The sequence below is a fragment of the Lampris incognitus genome, chromosome 21, assembly GCF_029633865.1.
Source record: "Lampris incognitus isolate fLamInc1 chromosome 21, fLamInc1.hap2, whole genome shotgun sequence".
Lineage (NCBI taxonomy): Eukaryota > Metazoa > Chordata > Actinopteri > Lampriformes > Lampridae > Lampris > Lampris incognitus.
Genome location: NC_079231.1, coordinates 13,371,336 through 13,397,911, shown reverse-complemented (window position 1 = coordinate 13,397,911; position 26,576 = coordinate 13,371,336). Strand labels below are relative to the sequence as shown.

The window sequence follows — 26,576 nt, the reverse complement described above, 5'->3', positions numbered from 1 at the left end:
TGGCTCTACAATAACATCACATATCAATTTTAGTGCGGTCGGCCCTGGTGGAAATTAAACCGGCACTCTTGCAGTTGCCATGCCAAGCTCCACCAGCTAAAGCCCTGAAACCAAATTAAATCCAACTCCTCCTCTTGTTTGCTGTTCCTCCCCTCCTCCTTGCAGGAGATACTAACTGGCTGATCGTAGCCAGTGGAGTGGTAGACTGCTACTACAATGTCACAGACCTGCCAGCAGGGGGCGTCTTTAGGTTTCGGGTGGCCTGCGTCAACAAGGCCGGACAGGGGCCTCACAGCAACTGGTCTGCTAAGGTCAGCCTGGACTCCTCAGGTAACGCCAGCATCACCTTCATAACACGTGACCATGGTGTGTTTTTCTGAGTTGCTCTGCAGTGTAGGGCAAAACACCACTGTATTTGTTTTGGCTTTAGCTTAAATTAGCAACGCACTGCATTCATATTGTGTAAAGCTTGAAATAGAAAACAAAGCATGCATGTGATGAGGGTGTAATTCAGAGTTATTCCATAGGATGTGGAACAAAGAACTGGACCAGGTGGTCTTCAGTTTCATTTCTAATGTGGAAGACTAAGCGTTACAAACCCCATAGAGTCTGAAAGTGGTGACTGATATCTAGCGTAGTTTGGCGGCTTACTATATTTAATAATCCCATGTGTACAACATACTTTTGGTACCAGCCAGCTTGCTGTGAACTGAAGAAATCACAAAGCTGAAGTTCACCTATATTCCATGTAAACTGGCCTGTTTGCTTTCATAGGGGGTGGGACATCTCCTGCCGTGGCCATAGTAAAGACAGTCCCAGCTCCTCCGGCACCCACGGGGACCTCCTCTATGATCTCCCCTTCACTCAAACCGGTCCACACCAGCTCTCCCAGTAAACCCGTCCCCTCAGCCGCCTCCCATGAAGAGGCGGGCGCCCCTGCTCCCCTCCCTCCTCCAGGCACCTCCAGCCCAACAACGCTCGCATCGCCTGCCAGCCCCGTCACGCAGGAGCCTCACGGCACAAACTTAAATCTGCCCTCTACGCCCGCAGTCAAGCCTCCCCCACCCTTTGTCCTCCCGAAACCCCAGAGTCCCATCAACGTGGTGCCGCCCATGACCCAGACCCCGTCTGTATCCCCACCGCCCCAGCACCACTCCCCTCTTTCCACCCCAACCAAACCCGTCATGGCTGCAGTGCCCACCTACGTCCCGGCTGCCACTGCCCGCGTCGTCCCCACACCCATACCGGCTCCCTCGTTCTCCCCCCAAGTGCTCCAGGTGTCCAGCCTGAGCCCCATCGGTGAGAGCGATAGCGCCTCCGCCAGAGTGACCCCGACAGGACATGGCGGGCCCTCCACTGCCCTGCGACAGGGGGTTCCCCAAAAACCCTACACCTTCCTTGAAGAGAAAGGCAGGTGAGAAAAGCTGTGGTATCCAGTGAGTCTGGGAACTTGGAGGGTTTTTTTTGCACAGGTTTTTGGCAATAATAAGCAGTGAATATGTACTGACATAGGCTGTTACTATTGTGCCCATACTTACTTAGATACCATTACTATTGGTGGCTATTGAGCCCTTTTCTACTTGCACTTGACAGCATGATTGGCCTGTTTTCCTTACTTCTACTTTGTACTGAAATTCCCCTATTCCCCACTTCTTGATGCTCTAAGGCGCACTTGCACGAGATTATATGATAACTGTATAGCACTCGATAGTGCCTGTTCTCTTGTGAGTCCCTCTGGATAAAAGCGTTTTCGTAATAAGTAAATGTTAATGTAATGTAAAATGGATCATCTCACACTACTATTATTTAGTGAAGGTGTCGGTCTTCCTATTACCAGGGGTCGATTCGGAGTCATTCGGGAATGCCGTGAAAACTCGACTGGCAAAGTCTACATGGCAAAGATCATTCCTTACAACCAGGAAAACAAGCCAGCGGTGTTGAAGGAGTACGAGATCCTCAAATCCCTGCACAACGATAGGATCATGGCGCTGCACGAAGCCTATGTCACGCCGCGTTACCTGGTGCTGGTGGTAGAGTACTGCACGGGCAAAGAGCTGCTCTACAGTCTCGTAGACAGGTAGGACCCGTCTCTCTGCATCTGGACTACCTGTCTCCTTTCTCTCACAAACACACATTTGCACACAGACCCAGACACTTAGACACAGGTACAATTCAAGTGGTGAGGATTTTCACCTGCCAGCCAGACAGCAATTTCTTTTCTTACCCGAACAGAGTAAAATTCTTCATTGATTTGAGCTGTTTGACAACAAAAGGCTGTGGTTGTGTATGCTCAGTCAAATTCCCTTTGATGGATGGATGGATGGATGGATGGATGGATGGATGGATGGATGGATGGATGGATGGATGGATGGATATGTACACGCATAAACTTACTAGCCCAATATAATTACTTATTTGCATACATAGTGAATGTATGCACGTACAAATAAAGATACATAGAGTTTTTATGTAAATGTACATCTCCCTGTATAGTATTTGTTCTTATATTGCCACTAAAACAATTCAAAGCAATAGCATAAACATAACATTTCACAACATAACATGACAAGATGACAGACACGTTCAAGTTTTAATCCCATCCACCCTGCGCTAGGTTTCGCTACTCGGAGGACGACGTGGTGGGCTACCTGGTGCAGACCCTGCAGGGCATGGAGTACCTCCACAACCGCCGCGTCCTCCACCTGGACCTCAAGCCGGACAACATCATGGTGACCAACCTGAACGTCATCAAGATCGTTGACTTCGGGAGTGCCCAGAGCTTCAACCCCCTCAGTTTCAAACAGCAGGACTCAGACGCCGGGACGCTGGAGTACATGGGTGAGGACTAGCACTTGAAGGGGTGGTGGCGGCGGGGTGTTTGGGGGTTATTGGTAAAGGTAGTACATGGTAGATGGCGTGGCTGCAAGATTGCTCGGACCAGCTAACTTGAATGATTTACTGGAATTTCCTTTTCATACATTTTCTCTGACGAATTCTTATTCATTTTTTTTGTATTTACTGTAAACGAAGGATTAAATTAAATGTTGATGATGTAAACATGTCCTGTCTGCATAAATAGTGTGGCTTGATATTGCTGACTATTAACATTTTTTGCAAATGCCCCCCCCCCACATGAACCTTTACCCACATGCGACCCAAGCTCCTGAGATGGTGAAAGGAGAGGCGCTGGGTCCTCCTGCTGATGTGTGGAGTTTGGGGGTTGTCACCTACATTATGTGAGTGTGTATTATCTTTGTACCTCCCACCATGTCCCGAAATGTTTATTTTCATTCCAAAATAATATGTACGTATGTATGCATTTTTATGGGGATAGGGTTTGCTGAAACTCATTAATTAATATTTTCATCAGATTAATGATACAAACTTATCAATTAGCTACTTGTTGGTATAAATGGCTCAACGTAGCTAAAAACTTAATTCGTACCCAGTAGTGAGTTGCATTTTCACGTCAGCAACCATTTGACCACCGCAGGTGCCATGTTTTTTCAAATCCTGACTATTTTTAAATAAAGGTCTTGGTGGACACTGTTTGTCTTGGACACTCATCAGTCACCTGTCTGTGTGTCGTCTGTGTGACCAGGCTTAGCGGGAGGCTGCCTTTCCAACATGAAGACCCTCAACAGACAGAATCCAAAATCCAGATGGCGAAGTTTGACCCGACAAAACTGTACCCCAACGTGTCCCAAAGTGCCTCTGCCTTTCTGAAGAAGATGCTGAGCAGTTACCCTTGGTGAGTGCTGCTCCACACACACACACACACGCACGCGCACGCACGCACACACACATACACACACACACACACACAGCTCGTCCCCCACAATTAAGTACACTGTGAGTTAAATTTTAATTTCAAGTGCATGAAACTAACCAATGTGCATGTAAAGCAGGAATAAATTCACACAATGATCTTATTGTATGCCTTCTTTCATTAATCTTCAGTAAAACTTGACAAAGCTGCACTCTCAGGGAAAAGAAGTTTTAAACCCCTTTTGATACACCATTCCAATGTGTATTAAGAATGAGCAGTATACATGTGCATTTACAAAGAAAATGCACATGTATCTGATCACGTTTTGTAAGCATGAACTATGCACATAAAAAAATAAATAGGATAAAAGGCTTCTGATGTGAGAAATCATTTTTTCCAAAATTGCAAAATGTTCAGTGCATTTCAGAGTAACATCTCAAGTCAAGCTAGTGTATTCAGTGAGGCACTGTTTTCCATGGCACGCTTTAGACCCAAACACCTGTAACCACTGAGCAAAGATGTCAAGTTAGGCCAAGTGAGTTTCAGTTTCATGCTCCTCAGTTTTAGATACACAAGGTCGTTGTCCTCAGTTGTTTTAAGCAAGCCCTGTGCTTGATTTACCATTTGAATATGATCTGACAGGGCTCGTCCAACTACCAAGGACTGCTTCACCCATGCCTGGCTGCAGGACTCCTACCTGATGAAACTGAGGAGGCAGACTCTCACGTTCACTACCAGCCGGCTCAAAGAGTTCCTGGTGGAACAACAAGGCCGTCGAACAGAGGCTGCCACCAAGCACAAGGTCCTCCTGCGCACCTACCAGAGCGCATCCCAATCCCCAACCTCTGGGACCACCCCACACGTCCCTAGCTCAAAGTGAGATATCTGGGTGGGAAACGTCTTTTGTTATTCGGAGATACTGCACAGGACAGTGTGCTGAGTTGGACATGCCCAAAATAGACTACGAGAACATCCTTTTTGTTTTTTGCATCTTATATTCTGTTATAGCCCCCTAACTCCCCCGTAGACCACTGGCGAGCTGCAAAAATGTCAGCCTCGTCCATGAATACCAAGGCGATAAGCCAACAGCTGGGTAGCCAAAGGCTCCTCAGGGGAGAGTGTAGTCCACTAATTATTTCAACAGAATTTATTACAACACTAATATGATTCTGCAAATAAACAACAAAAAAAAAACCCCAAAAAGAAACATACCCTAAGAGCATGAAAGTAGACTGCCCTCTAATTTAAGTATCAGATTTAATGAGTTTTGCTAGGGAAACAATTATCCGCTGAAAGGACACAGGATGTTTTTGGGGTTTTCTTTGATTGGTAGCACGGTATAATCAAAACGTTTTCAGGCAAAGTGTGTTTTACTTTTTTTTGAATTCTGCCATGTTGTCGAATTCTGAAATTGCATATTGCTGTTTGGTTTAGTTAACGCATCGGTCTCCACTCTGCACGATGAGCCTGCAATATGTTTTATCTGTTTTTAGAGCACAGTTTAGTTTATATCACCAAATTTAACAGAATACTGCTCATGTGAATGTACAATGATTTAAGCTGCTAATTTATTTTGCATTTACTCATAACTGTAAAACCCAAAGCCAAAAATATTTTTATTTGAAATCGTTTACTTTTTCATGTTAATTTATTTGCATGTGTTGTGTGCAAGCGTTTTTGTTTCATTCTCCAAAATATGTGAACAAAACAAGGTTTAAAAACAGAGTGTCTTTGTGATTGATGTTTATAGGATTCTCACAAGTACAAATGACTATCTTAGAGTAACCTTGCAATTTGTGGTACAACTTATTGTTCTGTGGTTAAACTTGAAGTTATCTGTAACACAGCTGTGTACAAAACAGTCGATGTAGATAACATTTTACTTGGAAGTCATACACACTGTTAGATTGCTGTGGTTTCTCAGTATTACCTAATGGCTGATCGGCTTGCTCCAGGCATGATCGCCCAGTTAGTGCCTAAATTGGATCAATATCCAAAATATTTATCTTGTACATCTGTTGTCATTGCTTCTAATTCACAGTAGATAAGTAACTTCTTTGATTTAAGTGAAGCAGATTTTTTTGACTATTAGACCAATTTCATGACGACAGACAAACATATGGGTTTGTGTGTACGTATGTACATACGTAGTTGAATAAGGACATAAATACATGCAGAAATGCATATATGCATACACACACAATAAATGCAAGTCCTTGTAATAATAGAAAGTCTTGTGTATTGCTCTATCACAGTGTTCCTTTTTGTATGAATTTGAACGGTTGGAGATTTGTAAATGTACCAATTTGCGGTGTTTATATGTGGGAAATGTTTAAAATGTTTTTAAGAGATTGTACGTAATAAAGTATTCATAAAATTTAAATTCGCCTGTCTTTTGGCTGCCCGCAACAGCGGAACGTCGTACCTTGTGCGACACTCCCTTGTTCGAGGCGGTTTCAAGGGAGCCCGCACTGGGCGTTCCTCCGCGGCAATTCCTGCAAAGTTTTGTTTTTCCGACTAAACGCCTTCCGGGCACATTTGAACGTCCGGCCGTCGCTAAGGTGCATGCGGTACACACCTACAGATTAGTTATCTCACACTGGGAGCCCACATGAGAATATGGCGTTACGTTTGGAAACTCGAGTCGAGACATAATGAAAAGGGCGGAATATGTGCAAATCGTGTCAACGGAGTACGGGACTAACCCCCCCCCCCTGTCCATTTTGTGGGGTTAATCTTGAAAACGGGATTAAAGTGAATAACAACAACGTGAAACTAGCGACAGATATCTGTTGCGATACTTGGGAGGGCAATTTGTGGTTCCGGCGTAACTTGGGCACTTTAAGGGACCGTCGTCAAGTTCGTCGACGGATCGCTTTGCAGGCTGTTCCGCCGGGGAGCGTCGGCTTAAGTCGCTGCGCTTTAAATGAAACGGGGGAGCCTTGAAACCCCCCCCCCCATGTTTGTATCTCGAAAGTGGGAGCGGAGCGCCGAACTCCATATTGAATCAGAGTCGCCAACTCCTTTGCCAAATGTTTTCACTACTTTCAAACTTGGTTTTCGGAGAGGGAGCTTAGCGAAACCCCGCCGACGCCATCCGATGGACGCCGTGTACGCGTCGTGCGGTTTCCCGGGGATCTCCGCTCTGCGCCGGGGGTGCGCGCCGCTGGCCCGCTGAAGGCGTCCGGACGGGCAGTTTTGCGGGGAAAGAGAAAGAGAGAAGAAGAAGAAGAAGAGAAGGACTTTGAAGTGTGCGTCAAACTTCAGGATCAAACGCCGATGTGATGGACAATCCGTCCTCAGTCATCACGCAAGTCAGTCGCGACGAAGACGCAAACAAAGCAACAAGAGAGAGGGGTGAGTTCGGAACAACAAAAAAATCCAGCAAAACAAACAAACAAACAAACAAACAGAGACAACTTGGAGCGCCGTCACGTGACGGCGTGGGTCCGTCCTGCACACTTGTCAAAACTTCGCATGTCGCTCACAGCGGCGCTGTGCTTGGTGGTCCTCGGATCAAACTTGGGACTGTTGCTCAAATAAAAGGCGTTTAAACAAGTCTGCTTTGTTAAAATGCTGTTCTGGCTCCTTAAACGTTAACTTAAAAAAAAAAGTAGTGTTTTGAAACGTAGCGGAAAGGCGAGCGCGGTAGCTTAGCTTAGCACCGAGGAGTTGAGGAGCCGAACCAGAACGTGTGGAGCGCGCAAGGCGAGGCGCTTTGCCTTTAGTTGGGAAACTCATGGGAAGAAGGGAACACACGGGAGATATAATAAATGGAAATAACACGTTAAACTTTTAATAGAGTGGGGGAGATATAAAATAATAAAATATCCTATGAATCGGATGAGAGGATACAGAAACCGCTATCGATCACTTTTCATTACTATTTTGGGCCGTTCTGATGATTTATCCCACCTTGTCCTAACGTCCCGTAGCGCCAATTTATAACGACCCCCGAGCCGCGCATGCGCAGTAACACTGTCGTGCCGCTGCAGGACCTACATAGCTAGAATGAAATGTTAGACCACCCGTCCTCGTCTGTGGTTAAAACCACTCGTTAATTGGCGATATTGAATTTTCAACAAGCTGTTGTCTTTGACACACTCGATATTTTTTCTTGCTAGTCTGTTTTTGTGCAGTTCACGCTGAGAATGACACAAGAATGTTATTCCATGTCTTGATCTTGCTTGCATTTTCTGTGGAAGACTACAAATCAGTCTTGGATGCAGCTCTGCAGGCATTATCCAACAAATAGTTGGTCCACGTGATTTCACCCTCCGAAGTTTTAGCGTGTTACATATTAACTTAAGTAATAGTAAAACGATTAATATCGAATTTTCAACAAGCTCTTGTCGTGGACCCCGTCATTATTTTTTTCCATCGTCTTTCTATTTTGTGCCATTCACATAGAGAATGGCCCAAGTGTGTAACGTGTTATTCCATGTCTTAATCTTGTTTGCATTTTCTATGGAAGACTACAAATCAGTCTTGGCTGCAGCTCTGCAGGCATTATCATAGTAGACTTGTTGGTTCATGTGATTTCCACCTCCCTAAGTTTTAACATATCGCATATGCAGCCTCAATTTAAGTAATGGCATTTACAATGATTTGCGTGAAGTGCCACTTTCCCCAACATATTGTAAGTGCATAACAAAGGTATGACAATACCACATGGTTAAAAAAAAAACCCCACTGCGACAAGACAGTGTAAATACAGTTTTACAATGCAATGCTGCATGACTGCAAAAGGTGGTTAGTATAACAGCATTCCTTATCAGGCAGGTCTATTGTCAGTCATCCGTAAAATAACAAGTGCTTTATATTCTGTTTGTAATCAGCGTACTATCATAGGTGTAGTCCTGTTGTCACTTCAGACTACTTACACAGTATTACTTGCATTAAGCTGTAGCATGCCCCTTTTTGTATTAGAAGAAAAAACACCATTAAACTCTTGAGCTTTAATAAAGTGGATGCAACTAACACGAATAATTGAATCGTGGGCATAATTAGCATTTAATAATTAGACGAGTGCCGCAAAACGTTTAGCTAATTTCGACACAAATCCTTGTCTAGACATGATGAAATCCAACGAGGAAGAAAGGAAACGCTTTGGGTTGAGGTATTTATCCAAGCAGAACACTCAAAACTTTGTGTAAGCTTGGACATTTAAGATAAGACATAATTCGAGGATTGGAGGTGCTTTGAAATGTGACGTGGTGGCGTTCTTGTGAGCATGCAGTGGCCTTATCAGTTGCATAACTTGTCTGCACAAGTTTGCTCTTGTTTACCTACTGAAAACACACAGTTACTGTCCCCCCACTGACAAACATCGATTTTTTTCCCCTTTCCCACCAACGAACAGATATTTCTCAGATTGTGAAAGGCAACTTAAAAAAATATCCTTGTGAGCATCATTAGTATCTATATGTTTTAATGTATTGCTGATCTCCTTTCACTCTTGCCTTATTTTTAGAGGAGTTTTTGCTACTAGTAGTCCAATGTCCTTAATTCACCGTCGCAAATGTGGGTTTATCTGTTAAATTTCTGTGTTAAGATGCAACACAGCCGGATTTCAGCGTCCGAACAAGTTGCTTATGTGTCTCTGGATGGTGTGAATCTCCACTAATGTCACCTTTATGTACAGCAGCTTCGTTGAGAATGGTGTGGAGAACGTGGGCCAAATGACCGCTGCCGTAGGCAAGAAAATGCAGTCCGGGTGGCGTGGTGGTCTATTCCATTGCCTACCAACATGGGGATCGCCGGTTTGAATCCCCATGTTACTTCTGGCTTGGTCGGCGTCCCTACAGACACAATTGGCTGTGTCTGCGGATGGGAGGCCTGATGTGGGTATGTGTCCTGGTCGCTGCACTAGCGCCTCCTCTGATCAGTCGGGGCGCCTGTTCGGGGGTAAATAGCGTGGTCCTTCCATGCGCTACGTCTCCCTGGTGAAACTCCTCACTGTCAGGTGAAAGGAAGCGGCTGGCGACTCCACGTGTATAGGAGGAGGCATGTGGTAGTCTGCAGCCCTCCCCGGATTGGCAGAGGGAGTGGCGCAGCGACCAGGACGGCTTGGAAGAGTGGGGTAATTGGCTGGATACAACTGGGGAGAAAAAGAGGGCAAAAAAACTGATGGAGTCCCACGTAGCATGTTGCTCATCCTGAATGGAGCAGCTCCAAAATGTCCACTAGTTTTCACTTTACAAGAGGGGTAATCACGCTTTTACATCAGTCGCCACCCACTTTTGCTATTTTACCAGTCGGTTTTATCACAAACACGGAAACTCTAAACTGGTGCTGGTTACCTTCGGTCATGGTTAGTAGAGTAGACAAAATGATACCCTTTTCACACCAAACTTTTTTTTTTCAGTATCCCGGTGCTCATATACTAGATAGACATGTTTTGTTGCACACATCAAGTGAAACATGCATCATGTGCAAATGCGTCTCCGTTGCATATTGCATGCATGTGCAAAGATGGCTTTATATTCTAACGGCAAAATGTTTGCTTGGCTGCAATGTGGAGCTGATGTAATATCAGCGCGGCAGAAAGCAACTGTATGTTGTAAAAGTACCGGCGTTATATGAAAAATAGTAACACTGTGGAATAATCTAATCCACCTGCCCCCCCCCCCCAAGATCTATGTTAACAAAATACAGGTTTTTGCTGGCTGTATATGAAAGGGGGCTTTCCAGGAAAAAAGACGTCATCGACTTGGCGTGAGAAAGAGGGGCTGATCAACAATTCCAGGGTTTGTAACCCAGTAGAAGAAAAAAAAAGATTTTGGTGTGAAAGAGGCTTTGCTTTGCTTACCATAGAGAAAGTCATTTAAATCGCGGTCAAAATGTACCAGTACAAGGGGCTGGTGATATTTTTCCTCCCCTTGTTGAGCTGTAAATAAGTTATTTTTCCATGTGATTTTCTGATATCATGCACCACCAATTACAGTGGTGTGGTTGAGAAACGGACTAAAAGCGAGGTAGCCTCAAGTGGAGGGAGATGCGGTCACTGGGCTTATACCCCTCCTCCGAAGAGGAAGTACGCTCGCCGGTCGCCTTATCTTTGGGATAGCACCGGCCGCAGAGAATAGCCAGATTACCATCTGACCGAGAATCCAGCCGTCAGGTCGGCACAGATTGTTTAAGGAGATTTTTTGCACAAATGCCCCGGGCCCCTGCAGAAATGATTTTCCTTCATATTAGACGCCGGCCTCCTCTCCCGCGAGCTCCACGGTAGATGGAGAAAGAGGAGACGAGGCTGCTGGTCTTAGAAGTGGATACCGGGCTCGGGGGGGGGGCCAACCAGGCCAGCTTCATGATCCGGGGTATGTGGAGAGTTTAATAACTACAAACAGCGGTCAAATGCAAATTGAAGGGCAGTACTTATTCTACGGAGTCACCTGTGGTGTGAAATGGTACAGGAAGTAACTTGATGAAGATGAGAAGGGGGGAAAGACAAAAAGTTCTTTAATATGCAGGGGATGTGAGATAGGTCAGCGTTTAGGTAACGGGCTTTGCTGTGTGAGGAGAGAATGGCATTTTGCTAAAGGGGAAACAATCCCAATTTTCAACATTACCTCTATGAATGTTGTTTGGGGTAACACCCCATTAGCAGCCATAATGCTGAGCAGTTGCGTGTCTCTGCAACGCCACGGAAATTGTGCAGAGAAGTGTGCACCAGTGATGTCAGTGGAGGATGATCCATGAATGTTAAAAACTCTTTACTTCCTGGTTTTGCTGCAACCTACGGCGGGCTCCTTTGTATAAGAAAATGTGCAAAACAACGCTGCATGCAGCTCTTGTGGCTGAATATGGCGTAAAGACGGCAATTCACGGATCCGGTGGTCACCTCTCTGTATAATTCTGGTGACATTTCAGAGAAAACTGCACTGTTATGGCTGTTAATGGAGTGTTTCACATACGACATGTGCAAGGGCATTTCGACCGGAGCACATTCCTCATGTGGTCATTGAACCCAGGACCGTCCAGTAACGGGGCCCGTCTGCCTAACCACAAGGCGAGCCCGCTGCCCATCAGATCCGTGGTCGCCCATTATTTGACTTCATAGGGTTTCATTATTTCTGTTTGTGTCGTGTCAGTGACAGCAAACGTGAAACTGAATAGGAGGGGGGGGGATTTACATTAGCCTTTATATTGCACTCCCATTTCCTTCTGTTTTCTCACACTTGTTATTTTCCAGCTTTATTGTAGGTGTAAAATTGTTCATAAACAGACTCGTAGTTCTTGGGGTGTAGAGCTTAAGGTGGATTTGAGTGCAGATTCGACTTGTTTACATGCTTTTTAAATCCAGAAACGGTTAACCTACTGCACATTTCACTCGGGTAAACTGAGCCTGTCCATGGCTGGGCATCACGGAGTTTCATTGATACCAACAATGGTCCCCGTACTTTGGTGCCAATACTACTTCTATCGTAGTATTTTTTTACTGCCTCCAATGAAAGCAAGTTTAACCGTGCCATGTAAAAATGTATTTGTTCATGCAATCCAATCTCTTGAGAAAATCAGCTTGTGGTCAGTTGGTTTCATTTCAATGAAATTGCTGCCAGGCCTTTAGAAGCCCAGTTGCAGTGCACTGTAGGACCCTAACATTCTGAAGCTTTTTAAACCCCATTTTGATGACTCAAAAGTTTGTGGTACTGATAAAAAAAAAACCTTTTCTGTATATATCGTCTAGTCGGCCAAAGTCGGGAGTCTTTGGGGGCCCGTTATTCAAATGTATGCCGGCGTCGAGTCGGTTGAAGCAGCCCCGAGTCCGCCCGCATTCTCGGTGAAAGGGTTTAATTCTGATTTTTCTCAGAAAAGGACATCCAGTCTCAGTCTCAGGGTTTTTTTCTTCTCTCTCACACAACTGCGTAGTGTTAGTGCTTGCAGACACTCGGGTGGCGTGCAGTGACGGCCACCCTGATACTATCCCTGGCCCCCCCGCTGGCCCCCCCAGCCACGAGTCGTATATGCAGAATATGCTTCTGATTATGCATAATATGCTTCTATCTGATATTTTATATTAGGTGCTGTTCATTTAAAATCAATAATGTAGGGTCCGCGGTGGCGTAGCGGTCTAAGCGTCGGCTTGGTGTCGATGCAGTTGCCCACTGGGGACCGGGGTTCGCGCCCCGGTCTCGTCAGATCCGACTATGGCCGGACTCGATGAAGCAGCAATCATTGGCAACGCTGTCTTCGGGAGGGGGGCGGAGTCGGCTTGTGTTCATCATGTGAATGCGTCTCTGTGTGTGTCGGAAAAACAGTGGTTCGGCTTGGATTCGCCTTGTCACGAAAGTGGGGAGGCGCTTTCCTTCGAGACTGCCGGCCGGAGAGATGCAGTTGGCGAACGCATGCAATACGAGGGTGGGTGTTTGAATTAAAATAGGGATCAATTGGCCACTAAATTGGGAGAAAAAAGGGGAAAATCAGAAATAAATTTAAAAAAAATAAAATAAAATCAATAATGTATATTTTTCTTAACTCTCATATTGACAGTTTTCAACTAGCCTATACAGTACACTACAACAGCATCATAGAATTCCCGAAATTCAGTCACGGCTTTTGGTTTTGGTGTGCCACCCCAAGATTTTAGTGGCCCCATTTGGCCCCCCCTACGAAAAATTTCTGGGGGCGCCACTGGTGGCGTGGCGGACTGATTTCCCCTGCATCCCAGTAGCGCTGAGGTTCACGGTGCGGGGTCCTGCAGCGCCACTGGGCCCCGCTGCAGGACGCTCGCTCCTTTTGTCAGTGGCCTTGTAGAAAACCGCCTGCTAGTCTTGGGCGCGTTACATCCTGCAAACTTGCAAGTTTTTTGGTTGTTTCCCCTGATAACTGCAAAAGATGAGGTAATGTATCCCGTCTTGTGTTGGTTTTAACACCAAGCTGGCCCTCTCTTATCAGATTTGCACATTGCATTATTAAGGGCAGAGGAGGTGCGATAAGGACACAATTGTCTGTCTTTTAGATTGGAAATCACCCTATTGGTACCTTAATGTCGCTGAAATTGAAAAGAGCTGGGCTCTTGCGCACTCCCATTTTAACAATGAAATGAGAGACTCGGCACGGGGGCAAACTTGGTGTTAAGGAAAACTCATTACGACAAAAGAAACGGCGTGCGGGTCCAGCACTCCTGCAAACCAGCGCTACTCCGTGTGACGCCAAGGCGCGATGGCAGCCCGCTTCCTCCTCTGATACCCTTCTGTTTCCTCTTCCTGTTTTGGTCCGACCGCGGCAGAATCTAGCCTCCAGGGTCACGTGGGGTTCAACTCCACAAATGGAGCGGGGGAGGATTGCGTGGGAGGTGGACGGACAACAGAGATTTGTGTGTTGGTAACACAGTCACGTCCAGCTCTGTGAGAAGAGAGAGAGAGGGAACAAGAGAAAGAAAGGGGGGGGGGACAAAGAGGCAGGAACAAAGTGTGTAATCTAAGATGAAAAAGTGAGAAAGATGTTAATTAGGGCTTTATTGAAGACGAAACCATCCATCGCAAACGAGGCCAAACGGGAGTTAAATCGTTTTTATTCCTTATTGGGGGGTGGGGGGGGCTCATTGAAAATCCCAGTCGTATATTTCAAACGGCTCGCCACCTGACAGGAGGAAAGCACCGAGCGGTGTCATATGAGCGTACATATATAGCATGGATGGCCAAAATAGCAGCTTAACACCTAATCCTGGCAGTGTTGGTGCCATGCTTTACCTCTTGAGCTATGCAGAACCACAACCCCTACTTGGCACGTATCACGTGAAAGTGATATGACAAGGTGACCACGTCCACCGGCCGGGTTTGACTCCCACACCAGCCGCTAACGATTGACAAGGCTACACTGACTTGTGTGCATTTCCTTTTATTTCTTTACTTTTTCCCTCGTGACCTTGTCAGATGTGCGTTCGTTGTTTCATTTCCAGCCATGACTTAAATGGACCCTAGAGGACGAGCCTGATGCCTGTGTGTTGGCTAATGGTCCAGACCAGTGTAGGAACCGCAGCTGGATTCTTAAACGGGGTATTTGCATATTTAAGCATACATCAAGTAAAATAAGATGATCTTGATAATATTTTCCATATCGCCGAGCACTACTTGCAGCATTTCCAGTCAGTATGTTAGGCATCAGATAACTCCTGCACAGGGGTGTCCAGGTGGCATGGCGGTTTATTCCGTTGCCTACCAACACGAGGATCGGTGGTTCGAATCCCTGTGTTACTTCCGTCTTGGTTGGGTGTCCCTTCATACACAATTGGCCGTGTCTGCGGGTGGGTAGCCGGATGTGGGTATGTGTCCTAGTCGCTGCACTAGCGCCTCCTCTGGTCGGTCGGGGCGCCTGTTTGGGGGGGAGGGGGAACTGGGGGGGAATAGCGTGATCCTCCCACGTGCTACATCCCCCCTGGCGAAACTCCTCGCTGTCAGGTGAAAAGAAGCGGCTGGCGACTCCACATGTATCGGAGGAGACGTGGTAGTCTGCAGCCCTCCCTGGTTCGGCAGAGGGGGTGGAGCAGTGACGGGATGGCTCAGAAGAGTGGGGTAATTGGCCAAGTACAATTGGGGAGAAAAACGGGAGGGGGGGGGGCATAACTCCTGCAAACGCACATTCATCTCTGCATTGATTCATTAAAAACCCAACACTTTGGCTGCAAGACTTTGAACGTGGACTTAACGTTCAGGGTTTGATTCTCTGCACAGAATCCACACAGCATCGTGCAAGTTATTTGCCCCCCCTCAGCACATCCATTAACAGCCATGTGCTCTGCCATAGTCCCCTTGAGCGGGTGTCAAGTTGCTCCGGATTAAAGCATCAGCCAGACGGCTGAAAATCTAAACATAAAAGTGTGAGCCGGTGCACCAGAAAGGTCCACCATCCCGAGTCTGATGCTGTGATATTTACCCGCGGTCAGCTTTACTACCCCCCTTCATACAACTTAAGGAGGACTCTTGCATATCGTTCCCTGCCGTTTTTAAACTGCCTGCTCATATCTGTCAGCCTCAGGGCCAATTCCTTTCCCATACACTCACCGGTGATAGTGTCTGTTATTTGCAGATAGTCCAGGGGCGCCTTGCCCAAAACATCTGTGCACTCGGATGGCATGGACTGCCAGCTCGTCCCGTCTTCTCTGATTTTATGCAACGTTCATTGGAGGGTTCGCCTCTCCACTTAGTCGAGTAAAGCGTGTCGGGACTTGATCTGCACACGACGGCACCGAACCTGCGGTCAAACCGTTGAGTGTTCCCATCTTCAGCTCGACAGTATGGCCAGCAAAAACAACAATTTTTAATCCGCAGTCAAATTTGTCACCTTTATGTATATATGTTATAACGGTTAGTGTTACTCGAAATGGTCGTAAATGATGAACTCTACTGTAATTTGGTTGTGTTGGTTGCAGCTGTTTCCACTCATCTGTAGGAAATGGCGCGGTAGTTAAGTTGTGTCACATTGGCAGAGGTATTTATGTCTATGCAGCCTTGCTTTTGGTGCACAAGTCAGCGTGAGCCGGCGTTACACCTTATAACCACAAAGACTGCAAACCACGCGAGTGCAACACCTCACGTCAATCCACACACACCACAAGTCTGTTTTGACCGTGTTGCAAGATCGCACACACCTATACAGCCGCGGTGTGGACTGTTTTAAAAGCATGACCCGGATCGGATCGTGTCTCCTGTGTCCTAAACGCATGCAGACCTGCCGGCGAAGGGCTTACGCCGCTCTGTGCAAGCTTTATGTGAAAAAGTTTGAAGTGTTGTGGGACGTTCGTCGGCAAGGCAAGCCCCTCGGTGGAATGTTTACCACTAACATCAGACTTCTGGTTACGCAAGAGCTCCTGCGAGGCACGTGTGTCTCCGGTCCGCTTTTCCATGCACACAGAGTATATATGGCATGTTGCTATGTGTACCGACTACCCTCTTCTCTTAAGTAACCTGCTAGAGTCATTACTTATGCAGGTACGAAACACTTCAACCTGTTTTTTGAGCTGTAAACTAAATGATATGACTGGACGGTGATGAAACACGTCAGTGCTGGTGTTGATATTGCTGTTTCTTGCCAAATTTATAAAATTCAAATTTCATGGGTTGAAAATGGCTCAACATCAGCTACGGTTTTAAATCAACCCCGAACCTTGCAGGCCAATGCTGACATAGAGGAGACCAGTTGGGACTTAACTACGTCATGAAAAAAAAAATCTACCCCCTCTAATCAGAGGTGGGCAGTCCACCTCCCCCTTCCATCTGTGGCGCATCAGCGTCAGGGCGTCTTCGTGGAGTGGTGAATGACTCCGTGCTGGAAGGCGGGCTGGTGGAGTGGTCGACAGGGGTGTGTGGCAGCGACTCTGGATGCATGCCAGGTCCTTCTTGCGGCTCTCCCCAGCTACTCCTGCCCCCCCCCCCCCCCCCCCATCAGCCCCTTGCCCACTTTTTAGGATTTTATTGTGCACTGGGTAGACTTAGGCTCAGACCTGGGGGAGAAGTTGCACGTTAAGTGACTTTGTTAAGGCACTGGGCTTACACTGATGAGCCTAAACATTAGGACCACCTGCCTAATATGCTGCCGGTCTGCCGTGTGCCGCCAACCCGCCAAGGCATGGACTCCACAAAACCCCCGAAGTGTTCTATGGTATCACGCACTAAACCATGAGCAACAACTCCTTCAAGTCCTATAAGTTGTGAGGTGGGGCCGCCATCGATTGGACTTGTTTGTCCAGCACATCCTACAGATGGTCAATCAGATTGAGATCTGGAGAATTTGGAGGTCAGGGCAACACCTTTAACACTGCATCATGTTCCTCAAACCATTCCCAAACAGTATGTGCAGTGTCACAGGGCGCATTATCCTGCTGAAAGAGGCCACCGCCATCAGGGAACACCATTGCCATGAGGAAGTGCACCCGGTCTGGAATGATGTTTAGGAAGGTGGAACGTGTCAAATTGACGCCCACATGAATGGCCGGACCCAGGGTTTCCCAGCAGAACCATTTCCCTGAGCATCACACTCCCTCAACCAGCTTGTCATCTTCCCACAGTGCATCCTGGTTGTCATCACTTCCCCAGGTAAATGGTGCATATGTACATGGCCATCAACATGATCTAAAAGAAAACGAAACTCATCAGACCAGGTGACCTTCTTCCACTGCGTCAAAGTCCAGTTCCAAAACTCATGTGCCCACTGTAGGCGTTTTCGATGATGGACAGGGGTCATCATGGGCACTCTGCGGCTACGCAGCCCATACAAAGCAACTGTGTGCTGTTACACAGTCCTCCCATAACCATCATTAAAATGTTCTGTTACTTGTGTCGAACCTTCTGTCGGTTTGGGCCAGACGTTGCCCTTGTGCATTGATGAGCCTTGGGCACCCAACAACCTGTCGCCGGTTTGTGGTTTGCCCCTCCTGGGACCACTGTCAGTAGGTACATACTACTGCTGACCAGAAGCACCCCACAAGCCTTGCTGTTTCAGAAATGCTCTGACCCAGTCTCCTAGCCATAACAACCTGGCCCTTGTCAAAGTCTTTCTTACTCCTGCCCATTTCTCCTGCATCCAACACATTGACCACGAGAACTGATTGTTCAATACCATCTAATCTACCCAGATCTTGACATGTGCCCTTGTTTGGAGATGATCGTTATTCAGTTCACCTGTGAGTGGTCATAATATTTTGGCTCATCAAGGTATTAACTGCCCTAGGGGGTGGAATTATAAAAGTTATGAAAGGAGTAAACTTTTTTTTTTTAGGCAAATATGAAAAGATTTGTGTGTTTCCAAATGGAAGTCTCAGTGATTTTTGTCTTTGGAGAAGTGTGTGTGTATAGAAGATTGTCTTGTCTTTATTTAAAAATGTGGTCAGTCCATATTTATTATTTGTTCATCAAGATGTCTTGATGCATTAAGATGTCTTCTTTGACTGTTCATCAAGAGTTTCCAGAATGAGAGCGAGATATATAAAATGGTTGATGAAATTATCTCACTAGTAAATTGTCTCCTGTTTTTAGATATATTTATGATTTGATGGATTTTTTTTTGCTGATAGACGGGCAGCAGTTTACAACAGAATGTTTTGCATGGGACTGTGGGCTTGTGGGGCTCCTTGCAAATAACCATGCATCGTGCGTCAGACCGCACTCGTCTGACAGGCGTCCGTCCTCCTGTCTCCAGGTTCACTGGCTTCCCCGTCCTCCAAGAAACCCAGAAGTCGCGGCTTTCTCTCCAGCCTGCTCTGCTGCCTTCGCCGGGACCAGGCCGAGCCCCCGCCGGTCAACAATAACGCCCCTCTGCTGGTGGAGGAAAATGGCACATTACCCAAGGTGTGTTTGTCTGTCTCTCATTGGATTTACTAAGCGTCTTTATTTTTTCCCTTTCAGTTTTGAAAACAATGGTCTGCGTTACCTAAGTGACTAAAGAAGGCTAAGTAGGGTAGGTTCACCCTGTGTGTGTGTGTGTGTGTGTGTGTGTGTGTGTGTGTGTGTGTGTGTGTGTGTGTGTGTGTCTGTCTGTCTGTCGCTCTCTCTTTCTCTCTCTCCCTCTTTCTCTCTCTCTCTCTCTCGCTCTCTCTCGCTTTTTCATCTGCCAAATGTTAGTCTTGTGAGTTTTCCAAGTTACCAGTGTTTGGTGTGTAATGTCGAGTCATTCAGTTTTTATGATCACATACGAGGGATTAGACGTTGCTCTCAGTTACACATTACACAGCCGGGGTAAGAAAAGTGTCGTTTAAAGGAAAACAATCCCGATTTCCAACACTATGTTGTAGGAATAACACTCCCGTAAACACCCATAATACCACGCGGTCTTCTGTATCTCTTGAACGCCACCAAAATTGTTTGCAAAAACCTACTTCCTGGTTTGCCCATAGGCTGTAAATGCAGGTATGAGTGATGTTAGAGGCGTAAGAGGATAGGTGTATGCCGTAAGTATGATAGGATAAGACCGGTTACCGGGGAACATGAAGAATGTAGTATTGCATCTAGTCACCTGTTGTTTTGGGACGGGTCCAGTAAACGTCATTTGGCTTCATCTAGATTCAGGCCAAGCCACTGCTGCCCCCAGCAAAGTCGAAAGACTCTGGAAAGATCTGCGTGGTCATAGATCTGGACGAGACCTTGGTTCACAGCTCTTTCAAGGTAAGAGAAGAGGAGAATGCTGAGTAAATAGAGCCATGATGCAGCTTCCACAAAGTGGCCACGTTGGACAGGATGGTCCTGAGTATGTGTACCGGCTGAAATGTTTACCTTTTTATTTATTGATGTCACTTGGGGGCATACACACACAAACACAAGCGTTTGCCGAAAGCTGTCTTTTTATGGAAATAACTGTTGTCCCTTGTGTGAGCACACTTACATCATCAGATAGTTATGGGTAATTGTAAGAAGCACTCTAAGGTCTAGATTTTCTTCTTCTGGTTGTTGTTGGCTCTGACGGGGACATTTCTGTCATTGCTGGCAGATGCCAAACCTCGACTAGCTGGTTTCTGAACCCAGACAGACACACACACACACACACACTCCAGTGCATCTGTCTCGTATTATTCCTGCAGACAGTTCTCTTCTGTTTTCCTTGTGCGGTCGAGCCAAATTAGTTTATTGTAAAGACTCGCCTAGGCAACTTGTTAAAAGATGGTTAGTTACATTTTGCGACAGCCGAAAGAAACACAACAGTTTTACATCCAACAATTGATCCGAATGGAGCCAAAATGTTGCTGTCGTTTAGCGATTGTGCATTTAACCGTGGAGCTTATCCGTTTTGTTGTGTTATTTGTCTGTCTTTTGTGATCCAAACAGCCAGTGAACAACGCAGACTTCATCATTCCAGTGGAAATTGATGGAACGGTACACCAGGTACGATCGTCTTTACTGATTACGTACCCGTTTTCTCACAAGAAACCAACCGAAAAAGCACGACAAATGAAAAAATATCGCATATTTTCTGCAGTCCGACACGATAAATCAAGGTGTACATTTTCTCGATTTGTCTAGCGGACCACACCTTACATTCAATGTTGTATGTTGCCATCCGGTGTCTTATAATGACACGTCACCCATAATGACACGTCACCCTCTTCCTGGTTGTGAGAGTACCGTGTTCTTTACTAAATGTCAAGTTTTTTGGGATGTGAAGATGGACGTCCGAAGACTAACGACCCCTGGGATGAGTTGAGTGGACGAGTCCAGGTACGGGCCCGATTCAAGTAATCCAGGATAGGTTTGTTCAGACAAGCACAGCCTATTCTGGATGACTTGGTTCAGGAACGCTGCCCTCAGTCAGCCGCCGTATCATGCAGAGACGGAACAGGAAAGAGCCAAATGTTTGTCATTGATCCAGGTCAACATTTCTTTACTGATTTTGTTTTTTGTTTTTGTTTTTCGGTTTGGAGAAACACGTCCGTACATATAAGCCATTGTCATCTGGAAAATAATCTTAAAATATTGTCATGTAGGGCATCCGGGTAGTGTGGCGGTCTATTCCGTTGCCTACCAACACGGGGATCGGTGGTTCGAATCCCCGTGTTACCTCCAGCTTGGTTGGGTGTCCCTACAGATACAATTGGCTGTGTCTGCAGGCAGGAAGCCGGATATGGGTATGTGTCCTAGTCGCTGCGCTAGCGCCTCCTCTGGTCAGTCGGGGTGCCTGTTGGGGGGAGGTGAGGGGGAACTGGGGGGGAATAGCGTGATCCTCCCACGCGCTGTGTCCCCCTGGTGAAACTTCACTGTCAGGCGAAAAGAAGTGGCTGGTGACTCCATATGTATTGGAGGAGGCATGTGGTAGTCTGCAGCCCTCCCCAGATCGGCAGAGGGGGTGGAGCAGCGACCAGGAAGGCTCAGAAGGGTGGGGTAATTGGCCAAGTACAGTTGGGGGGGGGGGGGTCCAAAAAAGAAAGAAAAATATTGTCATGTATCCAAGTAGACATCAGTATTAACATGCATCTACCCAACAGTCCAGCATCATAGAGAATGAATTTGTTGAATTTGTGTGTTGTACGGATATGCTGTAGATATCACAGCCCTGCCCAGTATACACTTAACATTGGTTCTTCTCCACCTATATAACCCCTGTGTCGTCCCGAATGGGTTGTGGATTATTTTAGGTGTATGTGCTAAAGAGGCCGCATGTAGACGAGTTCCTGAAGAGGATGGGGGAGCTGTTTGAATGTGTCCTGTTCACTGCCAGCTTAGCCAAGGTGAGAGAATCCTACAGTGTGCCACAACCTGCCTGGAGACTAAAAATAACTGTACCATTGGCATAGTGGTTAACAGTAACACATAAATCAGCACGGAGGGCACAACTACAAGAAGACAGTAACTTTGCACGACTCACAGCTGATGCACCAAATCTTATTGTATCATATTCAACAGTTCTGAAAACTGTTGAATATGATACAACTTAGAGTCGTAATTATGTCAGATGGAATAGTGGTACTTAAAATGATAAATGTTTGACTGTGTCACATAACTCAGCTTGGACTCGAGCACTTTTACGTCGTTAAGGGAAAAAAGACAAATAGAAGTAGTTAAATGGACAATAAGAGCACCATATTGTTCTTAGCCATATGTAGTTGTGCTGTTATTTTCTGTGCCGCTCTCTATTCTTCTCCTATTCTGCTCTGGGTTACTCTTTTCTCTTCTGTGTCCCCCCCGTTGCCAGTATGCAGACCCTGTATCTGATCTGCTGGACAAGTGGGGTGCCTTCAGATGCCGCCTGTTTCGAGAGTCGTGTGTCTTCCACCGAGGGAACTACGTCAAGGACCTGAGTCGTCTGGGGCGCGACCTCAACAAAGTCATCATCGTCGACAACTCCCCCGCCTCCTACATCTTCCACCCGGATAACGCAGTAAGTGGGGGGGGGGGTGTCTGTAACCTTGGTGCGCGGTATCTGCCACGGCGTACAGCTGCTGGTGTTGATATACATCTTGATTGACGCGTTGAAAGGCGGGGAATTCCTGCGGCTTGGCCAGTGAGAACATGTAGCTCTAGGCTCAGAGCCAACCACAGCACCCTTGGCTTGGGTCCAGTTAGTACACCTGTGTTACTTGTCCTCGCCTTTTTCTGACTCTTCCACTGTCCCGTTAAAGCGAACACACAAAAAACTGCCACAAAAAAACTGAAAAATCCGCCCAAAAGGTGTCAGAAAGTTGAATCCTTGTATGAAGAGCTCTAAAGTTCACTCGTCACTGTGATTGTGTTATTTTTCCTGAGATAACAATTTGATATGTTTCTGACTATGCACAAGAATATCACAGAGAATACATATTGAAATATAATGTGTTTAAGGAAAATCAACACACGGTAAAATAGGAAGATTATGATATAAACTAACAATTCATGCAAGTGACTGAAAATGTACAACTCAATACAACAAGAAAAAAAATATGTCCATCTCTGAAATTCAGTTTTCATCAATGACAGTTTCTTGGATGCTGCCATTGAAACTGTTAATTATTTGGAGAAATCCTTCAGATCACTTGGGAAACGCTCGGACATCACGTTGGCTCAGCACACAGCGAGTATGACTTGAAGCATTGGGAATGCAGGTCATCATATCAACTGCAACTATTTTGTGTGCCATTTTGTTGCATTGCGGGTCATGGTTAGCTTTATCTGTGTTCGCTGCCTTCTGAGTCATTTTCTGCCATTTTGTTTGCAGAAATTGATTTCAGCCTCCGCAATTTATCTCTTCTGTATTGAACATTGACACCAGTGGAGTTTCTCAGCACTGACGGCAAACAGCATTTGCGCCACCTAGTGGCGGTAGAACAGCGTTACAAAAACAACTTAGTCATCGTTCAAACATGGCTGAATCTTTTCTTATAGGCTGTCAGTATTACAGGCTACCGACCGATGCATGTGTTAACGTTACGTTTTTGAGTCGCTTTAAATAAAAACTCTTGTGCTTGTGTCTAGGTGCCTGTGGCCTCGTGGTTTGATGATATGTCCGACACGGAGCTGCTTGATCTCATCCCCTTCTTTGAGAGGCTGAGTAAAGTAGATAACATCTACACGGTCCTCAAGCACCAGGAGACCGCAAGCTAGCAGTGTCACTGTGCATCTCGGTGCGGAACAAAAATGATTACAGGTATCAGTACGTCAGTTCGGCATCAGCCCGGCCAGCATACGCCATCCATCAAACCCAAACCGACAGCTCAAACGCTGACAAGGCCATTCCCCTCAGCACCGTTACTGCCCCCCACCTCCCTCATGGTAAAACGGACAACTGCCCGACATTTGTGTCATAACTTCCCCTTTCCAGCAATCTCTCCCTATTGTGAATGGACAGATATGAATGAGTAGATGGATGGATGGATGTGATGGATAAGGAGTTCATATTCAGCACCTTTTGATGACATCTCATTGAACTTGTGGTAAAAGTACAATATTGCAGCAGCCTCTGCACAGAAGCTGGGTACTGGAAACTGAATTGTATTATCGAGGATGCAATACGATCCAATCTAAAGAAAGAAAAACAAGCAGAAATGGTAAGCTCATTTACAATGGAAGCTATTTTGGACAGTTTTTTTTTTGTGTGTGTGTGTGCAAACAAGCTGAATCTTGCTAATGAAAAAGCCAATTGGACATTTAGATCAAACATTTGTAACGGCATTATTTTTGACACACATCCTTATCTGTAGTGGGGTTTTTTTTACACTACTTTTTATTTTTTACCTCTTTTTCTCAAGTATGGAGACCCATTTGATGATCTCCCTTGTCTACAACAGAACACATGTGATCTGCCGGTGTCATATACCATCATTTTAGCATCTTCAGGATCTGAGATGCGATCGCTTCTCTGGATTTGATCAGGAGAGAGTTTGTTTTGTTTTTTTTTTGAAAAATAATTTTCATCTCTAATCAAAACCCAAGTGGAGTTGTTTTCTAATGATCATTTAACACAACCATAACAAAAATTAATCCAAGACTGTACTGCACTTTACATGGTGACCTGCAGGATTGGCTTCGTTGCCAACCGGGTTTAGACGTTGATTTCTGTAGAGCAGCAGTTGTGTTTGAAACCAGTTTTGATGCCAAAAGTAAAGAACAGGATCAGCCAACTGCGTTTGGCAAAGGGACGGCCTTTTCTGAGAATGTCTATCCGCTCCATTTGACGCATTAAACATGCACCTAAACCTGACACTAATCTGCATATTGAACAAGTTGCAAATGGGCGTTAAAAGTGCAGCTATGATGCTTACAGGACGTGCAGCTCCGGGGGACTTTGCAAGAGACCGCTTCATGACGCACAGCGGTAGACCAGTATCTGTAAGAGGACCAGGATGTACTTGATGGATGTGTGCAAAAAAAAAAAGAAGAAGAAAGTATTTCTGCAATCCTGCAAACACTGCCTGATCGGCCTTCGTTGCCTCGATGTCTGATGTTTGGTTTCGGGGCTCGGTCTCTTTTTGTAACCATCGACAAAACTTGAACTCTCGGTAAGAATTTAAGGAATGCAGCTGAACTCCGAATAAAAAAAAGCTTCAGTACAAAGTCGGTACATATTGGCGGGGGGGGGGGGACGGGGACGCTTTTGTTGTTTTGTAGCGTAACTTCTGAGGAGGGAAGGTGCCAAGAACAAGGGCACACAAGAGGCGTTGTGTGCGGCGGTGGCAGGCGCGCCTCCCCGAGTCCCCTCAGCAAACCCTTCGATCCGGTCTCGACGTGAAGCCCCTTCACCAGGCCGGCGATAACTGGAGCTCCACGCCAGATTCACGTGCCGCACACTTCCAGCTTCCGTCTCACCGACTTTGACTTTTCCACTTTTCTCCACAGCATGTCGATCACGGACGTTTAGAGGACACTACTCTGGCTTAGTATGGACAGACGCGATGGTGGACTTGACTAAGAGCCTTGGCTAGCTGGCTCGTGAGACTTGGAGAGGTGACGTTGGAAAAAAATAAATAAATTGGGCGAGGTCGGCACGGAAAATCCTCTCAAGAAATATTACACTATTTTTCTATGTTTAACAAATTACTGTCAATCAAATTTAGAATTTTTTTTTTAATGATAACAGATTTTATTCCAGATTTCTTTTAGTGGAAGAGTCGTCTTCTTCCGGCGCTCTTTTTTTTTTTTCCAAAGGGGAAACGTTGTTCGTGTAATTGTAATGCAGGACATGGTTACCTCACATGTCAATAGGAAATGTATGGATAAGAGGAAAAACCAGCAAGTGTGTAAAAAAATAAAATAAATAGTATCTACCGTTGTAGGCACATAACAGGGTAATTATTTTTGAAACGTGTCTTTCGTGTAAGCCATCGTTGTGTATGTCAATTTAGATGCAATTCTGTGTTTTTTGTAAATCAGGATTTGGAAGAGAGGCTCGTTGATGGGAATTATGACGTCCGACGCTTGTTTTTTAAACTAAGTGCTCAATCACTACAGGGCCCATTTCCCTGTTACTGTACTTCTTACACATTCAATAGGTATGTATATTTTGTTTTGCACAGTAATAAAGCAAACAAATGACCTTAATATATGGAATATTCATGTTACTGTACTCAAGATTGAATAGATGTAACCTAGTTTATGGCCCGTCTTTTTATCATACCAAATTGTATTGAACTGTATGTAATAATGACCTTTTTATTTCCATAAATGCTAAATGAAAAATGACCCAAGTGTACTTTTGTTGATTATGCCTTCTTTTTTCCCCCACCCCCAAAACCAAACTTGCAATATTGAGTTCCTGCACTCAAAAAAAAGAAAGGAAGTGTTTTTGCCACCTGGCAAAGTCGAGAAAGAAGGAAGAAACGGGGGAGAAAATAGCTTCTCTTCCTTCCCGTCAGGGATGCATTAAGATCTCATTCGTCTCAGCCGTAATGAGCACGTCCGGTTGTCGT

At 45.8% G+C, this 26,576-nt stretch overlaps 2 protein-coding genes across 2 annotated transcripts in view; both read left to right on the top strand.

Annotated features, from left to right (window-relative positions):
• Window positions 1-4,796, top strand: part of spega (striated muscle enriched protein kinase a) — a 66,842-nt gene extending 62,046 nt beyond the window's left edge. Inside the window, exons 35-42 of the mRNA XM_056301070.1 lie at window positions 166-330; window positions 775-1,414; window positions 1,838-2,077; window positions 2,615-2,838; window positions 3,161-3,236; window positions 3,602-3,751; window positions 4,412-4,645; window positions 4,778-4,796. Of these exons, the coding sequence (XP_056157045.1) occupies window positions 166-330; window positions 775-1,414; window positions 1,838-2,077; window positions 2,615-2,838; window positions 3,161-3,236; window positions 3,602-3,751; window positions 4,412-4,645; window positions 4,778-4,796 (1,748 nt within the window). The remainder of the gene's footprint in view (window positions 1-165; window positions 331-774; window positions 1,415-1,837; window positions 2,078-2,614; window positions 2,839-3,160; window positions 3,237-3,601; window positions 3,752-4,411; window positions 4,646-4,777) is intronic.
• Window positions 4,797-6,606: 1,810 nt separating this feature from the next.
• LOC130131360 (carboxy-terminal domain RNA polymerase II polypeptide A small phosphatase 1-like) lies at window positions 6,607-26,349 on the top strand. The gene is made up of 7 exons (XM_056301025.1): window positions 6,607-7,126; window positions 18,911-19,059; window positions 19,771-19,872; window positions 20,530-20,586; window positions 21,834-21,926; window positions 22,391-22,576; window positions 23,647-26,349. Exons 1-7 carry the CDS (start codon window positions 7,054-7,056, stop codon window positions 23,773-23,775), a joined length of 789 nt encoding a protein of 262 aa, XP_056157000.1. The 5' UTR covers window positions 6,607-7,053; the 3' UTR covers window positions 23,776-26,349.
• The last annotated feature ends 227 nt before the right edge of the window (window positions 26,350-26,576 follow it).